The sequence below is a fragment of the Apteryx rowi genome, unplaced genomic scaffold (assembly GCF_003343035.1).
Source record: "Apteryx rowi isolate R43461 unplaced genomic scaffold, aptRow1 scaffold_59, whole genome shotgun sequence".
Classification (NCBI taxonomy): Eukaryota; Metazoa; Chordata; class Aves; order Apterygiformes; family Apterygidae; genus Apteryx; species Apteryx rowi.
In genome coordinates, this window is record NW_020450860.1 from 3482592 (window position 1) to 3494926 (window position 12335).

Consider the following 12335-nt stretch of genomic DNA (forward strand, 5'->3'; position numbering starts at 1 on the left):
GCAACGAGTGAAGAACCTTATGCTTACCCTTTGAAAGAAAATTTGGATCTAACTATATTTAGATAAAATTATTTTACCAGGGAACATTCCTCTCTATTTTTGGTGCTCAGTGATTAAACATTCTTATCTTTTTTACGTAATTAATTGACATATGCAATAAATAATTCTTTAACTAATGAAAAGTGTGCTTTGGAGGTGAACTATTACGACAGTTATTTTTCCCTATATCAGGTCTGGTTTCCAAAGGTACCACTTTCTTGCAGCTTTGACTGCCTTCTGTGAAAACTGGTGGCACTCAGATAATTAGGCAGCATGTAGTTCAGTGCCAACCAAGATTAAGATATTTTTGAAGTATCTTAAAACAAAACCATGATAAATGAGAAGAAAGGAAAATGTCATTTTCACTGTCCAAAAAAATCATGAATAGAATTCAGAGATTTAATCAAATTCATAATTGCTGAGATCTTGTTGAAAATACAAAATTTTAATAAGCGTGCATGTTATCATTTGTTTTGCTTCAGTTACTATACCTACTGGCATTCCAAAATCACATGGAATAGAAGATAACATACACTAAGTCATTGCAATAAGCTTTTGGTGATGGTCAGTTTTCTTCCCCTCATCCATATATTTGTTTTACATGTTGACTGTGCTCCCYTGAGATGATAAAATGCATGTCTGCCTGTCATTATCTATCATTCTCATGGAACACATTAGGAGCCCATACTGAGAAATGGGACTGAATGGAAAGAGAAATTTGATTGATCCTAGATTATGCTTGAATCCAGTATTTTGGTGATTAATGTGCTCTCTGTGGATGTTAAGGCTAAGGGTAAGGAAGAAGAATTGGGAATACTCTTTTAATGCTCCCATTTGCAGATAGAAGTTTCAGAGGAAAGATTCTTGCTGGATGTAATTACTTGAGCCTCTACTGCTACTAAGTACTACAAGACTCTTCCAACTTCTAGTAGCTTTTAGAGTTTTCCTTAAAACTTTAATTCAAAAAAAGGTTTTTTTCAGCAATGAGGAGTATAATTTCATCACATTTCTGAAAATGCACCATATTTTCTTTAGAAGCTTTTCAACAAAAATACTGCACTGCATTTTGGTATACATCTCCCTCAGCTTTTTGGCAATAGTTGTTAAATATGCTCAAAGACTCATTTACAAGTTTGCTGCTCATAACTTGAATTTCAGAGAAATTCAAATAAACACTAACAATGTAATCTTTATATTTTTAACAGTCTTCCCAGCTTTTGTTATASCATATTATTTTCTACAACTATTAAATGAGAAGAGCTTAAGGAAGAACAGGAAAAACATCTGCAAGGCTACCATGAAATTAAGCTAGTAAGGGAATTTCTGTTTATAGTTTTATAACTGTGCAACTAGGTCAGCAAGAATTTCCTCTCATAGGAACCTGACAGCTATGTCAACATTTCAAGAGGGTTTTTTTACAATTTTTTTAATGAAGAAGCTTTTTGAGGAATTCAGAAACATTTCTTCAATTGCTGATGAAAGAATTCAGCTCCAGGCAGAAGCCTGTCATTTTCATTAGGCAGGTACTTATTCCATTGTAAATGTTATCGGCTGCTATGGGTTCCTTTCCTTAAAGATTTTCTTGCCTTGCCATTACACTGAAACCAGTGACAAACTACACATAATTGCAACCTGATTGCAAGGCCATCTAGCCTTTATTTCTTATGATGAGCCCAGAATCTATTAAACTTCTATGGAAAAAAGGTTTAATTACTGCAGATGATGCTTTTGTATTACTGCATGCAATACCTGAACATTTAGAGGAAAAAAAGGGAAACACTGTACAACCAGAATACTCATGGTTGAGATTCAGTGACTACTTAAAAGAGCAAGAGCTCTGAGGGAAAGAACACTATATTATCTAATGAAAAGAACACAGTTGACTGACTTTTCCAAGGGGTTTCAAATGGGCACAGGAAAAACAAAGATATTTATTCAAAAATTACTCAAGGAAAAATTATACTCAAGGAAAAATTCAGGAAATTTATGGTAGTCTGAGACACCTGGCTTAACCTGAATAAACTTTTTAAATACTCTATTAGTATAAACTGTAGTTCTTATTCCTGAAATTCAGAATACAGCCAGGATATCAGAAATTTCTATGTGCAATAACTTACATTTGAAGTAATAAGATCCTCAAGTAATTTATAGGAGTGCAAGAACATTCTAGAATTTTYACTTAAGAGAGAAGATTCCCTACATTTAAAATACAAAGCATCACATAAAATGTTAATTCTCAAAATCAAACAGTTAAAACAACATACAAAAAATTTTTACAGACATCTTGGAACACACATTCAATTCCTTTAAAAACTAATTTTGTTTGCTTATTTAGAWTTGGCCTATGAACACTTGATTCATCCGACTGCATTCACCTTCAAGAAGTGCACATCCCTAAAATATGCCATACTAACTGCCTGACAGATGGAGGAAAGATTTGTSGCTAGATCAGGAATTCATTCTTTCAGTACCTGCTGCTTTTTGGACTATAATTTGTTGGGCTGCCTCATTAGCTCTTGAATAAGTTATTATTGAACCATACTTCAACAGTACTTGCTACTTTCCAATGCCCAAAACGAATTACTGGTAAATGGCCTGCATATTAAATACTGATCGATTGTTCATTATTATTCATGGTTAATCATAAGTCTTGAAGAGGTTGTACGCAGCTTCAGAAGTACTCTAATGCCATCTGAAAACCACAAATAGCTGAGGATGGTATTTAAGTATCAAAATCATAACATTCAGGTGTTAGTCAACTGCATTTCAGACTTAAGATATAAATATTAATAAATTATCTCCTATTGATGGAATTAAAAATGTTTGAGAAATTAAGAATTTTATTAATCCAAAAACATTAGCAGAAAAGCTATTTACATGACATACTGAGCAATTTCACTTTGGCTTTACAGAAAGCTCCATCATAAGGTTGTGTTCTTACTGTATTGTTCTCTCTAGTACAGCCAAACAATAGACCCATTCCACATGGTGCTCCAACATAAATCAGAAGAATATTTGATGTTTTCCTATGGTATTATTCAAACAGTTTAAAGGACATGCACCCACACATTCAACCCTAAGAAAATTAACTTATATTTGGTTCACAAATACCAATAAAAGTGCAGTTTATCTTTAACTGTAGAGAATTCTTGTTAGGAAATGCTTCTTAGATTACACATAACATGAACTGAAATAATACGAAAGCTTTCTTTTCTTTTTTTTTTTTTATAAAGACGTTTATAATCTTTTTTCATGAGACTTCATATAGTATTCCACTTTAGAAAGAGCTGAAAGCAAAGACCAAGGAGACCTACGTCTGCAAAATATGCTACAGAGAGAGGCAAGTCTTCTCAGTCCGTGTTTTGACTCAACTAAGAGTCAGTAGACCATGTGGCACAGTCCCAACTCTAAACTTATTTGATGGATCAATGAACTCCTTTAAAATGTAAGAAGGTTGTGAGCAGATAGGCAAAAGCTGTAAGCCTTTGAGGCTCAGGGCAGAACAAATGGAGGGATTGACCACAACGGCTGCAAAGGAATCTGAACTTATTCCAGCACAAAGGAAACCAGAGGGTACCCTTTGCTCTAGATAAATGGCTATATCAGCTGAGTGGATCAACCTCCTATGTAACTGTTTGTCCCCAAGTTAATCAAAAGAATGCAATTGTATGTCTTCCTGAGTTAGCCAGAGCAGCAACACGGAATGTAAATGCAGCTCAGCCCAACACAGAGTACAAAAAATGAAGAACAAACAAAAGAACTTTGAAAAGAACAACAGGCTTAAAATGGTTTCAACAAACATAATCTTTCCCAGCCATTTGGTACACCCAGCGTGCTGGTGAGCATGTTATAGACACCAGTAACAAAACTCACATTTGTACTGTGATTTAAATGTATATTGTAATTGCTATACTTCCGTGACACATATTGTTGATAAACTTCTACTGTGATTTAAGTGCATTGCTGTATCACACTGCTAAATCAAAATTTCATGCAACTTCCAACAGCTTCAAATAGGTAGATATTGCATTACACATTAAACCATCCACACGTTGAATATCTAAAAGAACCTGATAATTTGAAATTCCTGCAGCTAGATATTTTAATGCAGATGGGCATGATTTTAGGATTAAAAAATGAATTTTTACTAGAATCTGGCTTGAAACAAATTCACATCTGCCTGCAAAGTGCAGATTTGAGATGTACTCTTATAAAGCCTTTTTTGTCAGGTTTCTTAGTGTTCAAGAACAGGCCACAAAAACATGGAGGGGTAATTCTTGTAATAGATGACTATGCTTATAAAATACACGTTGCAGGACATCTTCCCACTATAAAACCATTCTGTGAATTCCATAGTATTACACAAACCATAAAGACGACTGGCATTGCACAGAGTTTTAAACTTAATGGAAGCAGGATACAAAGTAAAAGAAGAATGTACCTTTCATTTGTGTTCCAAACGTGAGTGCTAATTTTGCAAACAGATCTGGGCTTTCAAATTTCTCTTCTCTAGCTTTTACCCAAAAGCTGCATTCCGTTATTTCGTAAGGCTCAATCTGAAACAAAAAATCATTTTTGAAGTTAATAACTAGTATTTTCAATAGTCAAATTAAAATCAATGCTATTAGACTGTTGCAATAATTGTACTGTATTAAGTTTGGGAATTAAAAGCATTCTTAATAATAAAGAAACAGTTTAAGACACTTAAACACAAATGGTGCCGTGGCACATGAGATTTAACCCGCAGAGAGGTAGCAAAGTCATTAGAAGCAGCAAATGATGAACATGCCTGGGTTTGCAGTCTTTCCATCTTGGTCCTGCACCATTTTGAGTGCAAGAATCAGAAAAATTGGTTCACAAAGGTGTTATTTTAATCCATCTTAAAAATGTTCTCTTAAAGATGCTTCCTAAGGAAAATACAATCACACTAACTAACCCCTATCTTCACAATGATTTTATCAGATTAATTTAATACCTTCAAGTAAACCTGTGCAACTTCCTCTAAAAAATCCCAATGTAAAAAMGGGTAAAGCTATCCAATACCAACAAGACACGGATTTTTGGCAAGGCAAGTTTCATAATCAAAAACACTTTTTTACATCAACGGGCATAACTGAAAAACTTAGACAAACTTTAAGAACAGAAATTTTTCTTAAAGTCTGAAAGAGAAGTAGCTGATTGAAACAACTGTTCAGACATTAGTTAGGGGTGTGTGTGTGTGTGTGTGTGTGTGTATGTATATACATGTTAGACCATCTTAGAAGAAAGAATAAAAAAGGTAGTTATCTGCAGAAGAGGTAGCTGCTACCTGAAGTGTTTTTAAAAGTGGAGGCAGAAAGAAGAGCTAATAGAGTTTTTAGCCCAAAGAAAGCAAAGATTACAGGAGGATGTGGGATTATAGCATGCCCTAAAGTAATTATCTGCATTGAATTCATGGTATCCAGTAGCTATTAATCTGAGTTCATCCTTTGTTTCATACGTTTGATAGGTTCCTCTTGTGCATCATGACTGAAAGATTAAAGAGCAATAGACCTAAAAATATTAAAGGTAGAACATGGAGTTGCGTATGAATTTCACCAACATAGTCCTCACCATAAAATTACAGTAGCACATCCAGTGCTGATTCAGCCACTGTTTGTTAAATCTTAAGGACTACAGAACCTCCTCACAAAGAGAGACTTACCATGGTGGCTTTTGCTAACTGCACCCCCACTCACTCTCAGTTTCCTGGAGCAGTCAGTGAGGGGGTCCCAAATGGAATTTCAGACATTCTGGCGTTTGATATTTTGGTTGCTGCTTACTCTTCCCTTTGACAGTAGCCAGGGAGAGGATGCTAGAAGTCCCATCATACAAGTTTTACAAAAAATGTTTTTCAAGTGTCAGCAAAAAAGTCCCCTAATGCTTTGCATAATCAATAGACTATCCAGATGTTTCTCCCAGTAGAAATTTAAAACTTTAAGAACAATTACTTGTACTAGAAGGTGCTTTTATAGACTACATGGTGTGAGAGTTCACTGTTTCTTGCTCATCCTTGTGGTGAATACTGGACTATGTTTTGCTGCTAAGGCAGAAGTGTTGGTTGCATTTCTTTTTTTTTTCCTCCCCTTCTTTTTATGGTGTATAAAGATTGCTYTCTCAAATCACTTGAAATTCACTGATCTTGTTTCTGAGATTTTCTTTAAGTTCAGTTGTATAAATCTATAACACAGAATTGTGTGTGATGGTCAGAAACTACCAGTGATTCCCAGAAGATTCTGAGAACATTTGCTTTTCCCAAAAGCTTACAAAATTTAGACAACACTGTTCAGGYTGATTTCTTTTTAATGCTTTCCATTTCAAAATGGCAAAATACATCATCTTCAATGCTCTATTTGTAGTTTTGCTGTACTCATGATAATTTGAAGACAGGCAAACAGTAACACTATCTTTTCTCACAAACTTTGTCTTCTTATAACCTTACATTACTACAGTTTACCATCCTAGCAAATAGATCACAGAGTTAAAATAATTAGAGTTTATTAACAGAAAACTAACGAAATCCAAGGGAAGCGTAGTAGCCTTTCCTTAATTCCTAGTAGAAAAAAATTTCATCGCAGTTAATGTCAGTAGCACCTCATCTGGTATTTCTCCTAATGACTGTACAGATATAAATGTTTTACCTTTAAAATTTTCCATTCAACAAGTTTTCCAAACAGGCTTGATACATAATTGCAACTAGGTTTGGAACTGCCCTAGCTTTCTCTTTTGATTACCTTCTAGATAGTTCCCGAAGTTTTTTCTTCGCCAYTGATGTGCACCATGATTACTTAAAGATTGTAGGAGGAACACTAATCTTTCTTGCTCTGCCTAAAGGATGGCATACCTTATTTGCAAATGATATGTCAATATGGACATTTAAGAGACTAAATTATTATGTCTTTTTAAAACATTAAGCCTTTAAGAAGAATTAACATCTTAGATATTAGAAATAAYTTTATATTTAATATCATTTATGTGCATAGTTTCCATTTTTCAAATGTACCAAACAGTAAAATACACAGAGATTGAAGTACTTTATTTGATACCAGCTTTTTAAAAAAATTAAAAAAGAAAGCAGACTGCAATAGAAACTGAAAGCTGATTTTACTCTTCAGGAATGATTCAGAGTGTCTATTTTATGTTTTCAAAACATGCTCCTATTCCAGTTTTTAAGTGTTTTCAATCATTGTTTACAAGTTTGGAACACTGGTCAAATGCCAATAAAAACTTTGAAATTAAAGGGCTATTTAAATTGAAGCTGACATGCAGGAAATTTGTCAATATCATACTTATAAGCCTTATCAGGATCTCATTGAAACACACAGGTCCTCCACCTTTCACCATATGATCACTGTTTTGCTCTGTAGCTACTTCACCCCCAGCTGCAGACAAGACATTTTTAAGACTTAACTTAATGCAACACCAACTATGAAGAGATGCAACTAAATGCACTAAATTAAGCAATAAGAATTTTATTCCTAAAATGACTGCTCCTTAGTGATGATCTAAATAGACTTTATTCTTTTTCAGAATGTGGAAGAACTTTGGCACTGTTCCCAGACTACTTAAGCCAAGTATCCATCTGTAGTTACTTTCTATTATCACACACAGTGTTCAGATGTACACTTTATACATTACTTCTGTAAACATATTAATATAATTCATTTCAATGAAATTGGCTGCAGTGATAAATACATATTATAAACTAAAAACTTATTTACGAAAACACTAGCCAAATCAAATGCATAAAAGTGGCAAAATGTAAATCTGTGATGAAACCTATACTCCTTAAGAAAAAAAAAAAAAACTATGCAAAACCCCCAGCAAACTCATACAAGGGATTAATATCAAAATTCAGCAGTCAAAGAAGGTAAGAGAAGCAAACTGATGGAATATCCCAAGAACGTTTTTAAAAGGCTAGGCAGAAAAGCATTTCTCAGGCTTTAGAGCTCCATTTCAAAATAGAAAAAAAAAAAAAAAAAAAATCAAGAAAACTATATAGTAGAAGCTATGAAGAGAGTAATCTTCTAAATGTAAAGATAACAAGGACATTCAACAGTAAAATAATTTCAACAGGCAAAATGAACCATTTCACAGGAAGTGAAAACACCTACACTTTTTTTAATTCAAGCTCAGCATTAAAACAGTTAAACTTTTGAAGATGAATCATTACAGTAGAAAGGATTACAAAACTGTGTAATTCGAATGATTCATAAGAGTATATGAACTAAAATAACAGTTATCCAACTAGATGAACTACAATCCCTCCTCCTGCAAAAACCCTCTTGATTCCATAACTAGATAATGCCATACTCCTCAAAGAAAGAAACAAGCATCTTTATTTCCAGTATGAAAACTCATACATTCTTGCTTCTTTTTAATAACACAACTACACTACTTAAAACAGCCCAGATGACTTTTCTAAAAAAGCTAGTAGCTTGGCATGGCAGGCAGGAGGTTCAAGGTATTTTGTACAGATGCATTAAGAAAACAGGAGGACTGTAAGACTCCTTTTAAGGAGCATAAAAGGAGCATAAAAATTAACCTGTATTTTACAAGAACACTTCAGTATTCCAGAAATATACTGAGAATTATATCCAAACAAAAAACTCCCCACCAATTTCATTTTACTGCAACCTCTCCAGTTTCTTACAACATCACCTTGATCTACAGTTTTCTATGATGGACATGAAATTTCCAACATTGCCATTAATGTACTGTAACACTAAGAGTATTCTGCTGGTGCGGCATGAGTCGTAAGAGCCTGCTAGTAGTCATTAGCCCTCTGGGATACACTAACATATTCATGCATGTTTTAAAACAAATATGTCACTCTGGCAAGACCCAGATATTTAATAAAACATTGCCCCTATGAAATAAGTAAATTTAATCTTGATGTTTCTGGAACAAAGACACTTGAGAAGTAATCATGTTTTAGCATGCAACATCCCTCCCTTTAAATCACAAATAGATAACCCATGAATTACTGAATCAAATAAGAGGAAATCACATGGATGAAGTGATTCACATCTGAAGTGAGGATAACACAACTACCCACAACATTGAAGCTTGTTAATTGAAAGTAAAGATTTATAAGATCTTTTCCTCTGAGATACTTTTAATTCCTCCTCCCACAACAAAGAAGGAAAGTTATCATTTAACCTCACATGCAGAATAATTCATTTGATGTGAGAATTGCAGACTGAAAAAGATAAAGGAAATAGTTTCATATTTATTTTAACATGCAGTTAAAACTAATACATTTAAATCGCAATTAACTATCTGGAATGTCCTTCTACTTAAACATTTTGAAAACCTGTTTTTTTAACCATTACTGCTAGATACATTTTCAGACTATTTTGACAGGTCAAAACTCAGTAGCAAAACAATAAAGGTGATAAAGTATATACTTTAATTCTTCTTTACCAGAAGGTTGACAACCCATACATTTCCACACAGGTTTTTAAATAGTTCTGTAGTTATCTCGAACTTCTAGATTCCCCTTTTCAAAGTTAGTGGGATTAATCATTCATACTACCACTCTTATTTGGTAATCCAAATAAAGAGTCATTTCACTATTCATTACTTGAGAATGTACGGAGGAATGAAAACTTAAGCTTAATTTTTGTTCAGAAACACCCTTAAGATCATTTATCCAAAAATATGAGAGAACAGTCTAGTTTCTCTCCCAGTGGYAAACCTCTGTCATGACTAGTTCTTGAGAAGTTTTGCTTGAAGTAGCAATGTTCAGATATTCAGAAATGAAGAATTTATGATACATACCAATTCAGCTTGAATCATCTAGAAAATTCCATAAGGAAAACTAGAACTATTTCCAAACACAGTCCAGTGCTTTTGCCATAACACCACCCATTTTACAAATATTATTAAAACCAAAATTCCATTATGTCTGATAACATAGATCAGCTACCTAAGAACTGGATGGGCATACGATTCTGCATCCTAACAATATTGTGAAAATAGTCTACAAAGGACTCTTCCAGGTATCCAGTGATGTGATTCATTTCAGTGCCTTCACATCCAAAAGATGTAGGACGTCCAACCAGAAGCAGCATCTGGCACACTGTGTCTTCCAGCTCTATGCAGGACAACATTATAACATCCAAATATCTATAAAGATGCATATCTACATCTATATGCATTTCCACAGGTTTACTGACTGTGAAACAGTCGGGGGGGGGGGGAACACAACCCTGTTCTGTTTCAGACTGACATTCAAACTGAGTGTTTGTCAGCTGTTCCATATGAAATTGCAGCTTAAGGTCAACTAAGACCTCAGCCACTTGCACCCACCTTGTAGCCACTTAACAGCTTAATTTCATCAACATTTTGATTTTACTGAGTTCTTGGTACTCACACACTCTTGAGATAGAATTTGGTTTTCAAAGAAAGTGACAGTCACTAACTGGCAGGACAAAGCTTTACTACCATGACAAACAAATACTGCACATTTATCCAAACTACAGTGAAATCCTAGAGACCAAAGCAGACAGTATGCGATATATAAAGGACCTTCTTTGATTTGCCTTGATGTCTGTGGGGATGTATGCATTTTTTCCGCACCAAATCCCAATACACCTATCACATTTTCTAGCATGAAATTCTGCTGAGCTCAAACTATCTTTAAGATGCATTGGTTTAGTCTTGATGATATATAAAATTTCCTCAAAAAAATTACTTCAGGATTCACTTAGCCTATGCTAAAATCCAGCATTCATGCAAATAACTCAACCTTCTGAATAAAAAGAAGTAATGTGATTTATTAAGTACATATTTTAACCATTTGATAACTCAAACCTGCTTTAAATAAAACATTTTTACCTCTGAAGAGTTCACTTGGAAAGTCAAATATCATCTACAGTTGAAAAAATGTACAACTATTAACTCAATTCAATATGAAGAGAGCTAAAATTCTGCGAGCTGTTAGCTACCAGTATCCCCAGGGAAGTCGCACAGTGTTACAGGCTCTGGGCAACATTAAACACTCGGAGACTCTCCCATGTAGGATGAGGTGTCTTTGAAAACTAATATCAGCTGCAGCACAACCACAGCATCAGAAATGTTTTGGATAATGGATGGGATGAATTCCACAAACTTTAACCACCATTTACAACCATGTTACTTCCTTCTCCCTCAGAAACCTCTTTTTAATGAACAGGGGGAAAAACAAGCATCACAGTACCTTTGACCAGTTGATTCTTTTCATAGAGACTTCTGGCTTATACTTTTTCTTCTCCTTCATTCCATGTGGTAATGCTGGTATCACTGGAAGGGGAGGAAAAGCAGGAACACCTCGAAGAGATGCTGGCATTGGAGGTCCAAACAAAGGTGGGGGAGGAGGAGGAGGAGGTGCTGTTCCACCAGATAACAAAGGAGGTGGAGGTGGTGGCGGGGGTGGTGGTGGTGGTGGCGGCACCATCTCACTTGGTGGGGGTGGAGGTGCTGGTGGCACTTCTGTCGGTTGACCTGTCAGGCCCGGACCCTGAAATTTAAGAGTAATTTTCATCCGGGAAGAGAAGGAATTTACATACAAAGTTGAACTAACTAGGCTGCCTAATAGCCAACTGTACCTCAAGAAAGCAACAAATACAACAATCCCCTTATTTAAATGAGCAACATTAACAATAGCTTGTACTATGTGCCAAAGATGGTAATAACAATGATGAATGTTAATAATATTAATCATCAGTCTAGTAGAAAATTTTCCACAGAAATCACTGAAGGAAGTATTGCAGTGTAAGAGGTTATGGGACCACAGTTGTTCCTAACTATCCTGACATCTTGTTTGGTGTGTGTTGGGGGGGGATCACATTTTTTCTTAATCTGTCAGCTGTTGTTTCTGCACTGGTATGAAGGAAGAACAATTGCAACATCCATTCCAGTAAGTTGCAAAGGGAACAATGAACAGAAACAGCAGTGTGTTAAAACATCAAAATTGTTTCATACGATCCTAGCCTAGAATACCAAATTCTCACAGAATTTTGTCCTTCAAAGTATCTGTTAGAAAGTAGCAGCAGGAGCCATACACAAACTACCACACGAGTTTATATTCTACCTTCTTTTGTTGCAAAATCATTGTGTGATATAGGTTGTTCATTTAATCTGATTTGCATACTCTTCCCCTAGGCAGTCATATACTGTTTCTAGTCTTCTGTCAAATGGAAAAAAAAAAAAAATCAAGCTGAGAAAAACCTGAACACACCTAAAATTAAATGCCACATTCTAAGTTAGTTGAGAGTGGAAATGGGGAGTATAAC

The 12335-nt window shown here is 34.9% G+C and overlaps 1 protein-coding gene across 3 annotated transcripts in view; it reads right to left on the minus strand.

Annotated features, from left to right (window-relative positions):
• DIAPH2 (diaphanous related formin 2) overlaps nt 1-12335 on the minus strand; it is a 292492-nt gene that overhangs the window by 212357 nt on the left and 67800 nt on the right. For all 3 annotated transcript variants that reach the window (XM_026082669.1, XM_026082670.1, XM_026082671.1), the window contains exons 17-18: nt 11261-11560; nt 4481-4595 (exon numbers count right to left, since the gene is read on the minus strand). In XM_026082669.1, coding sequence (XP_025938454.1) covers nt 4481-4595; nt 11261-11560 — 415 coding nt within the window. The remainder of the gene's footprint in view (nt 1-4480; nt 4596-11260; nt 11561-12335) is intronic.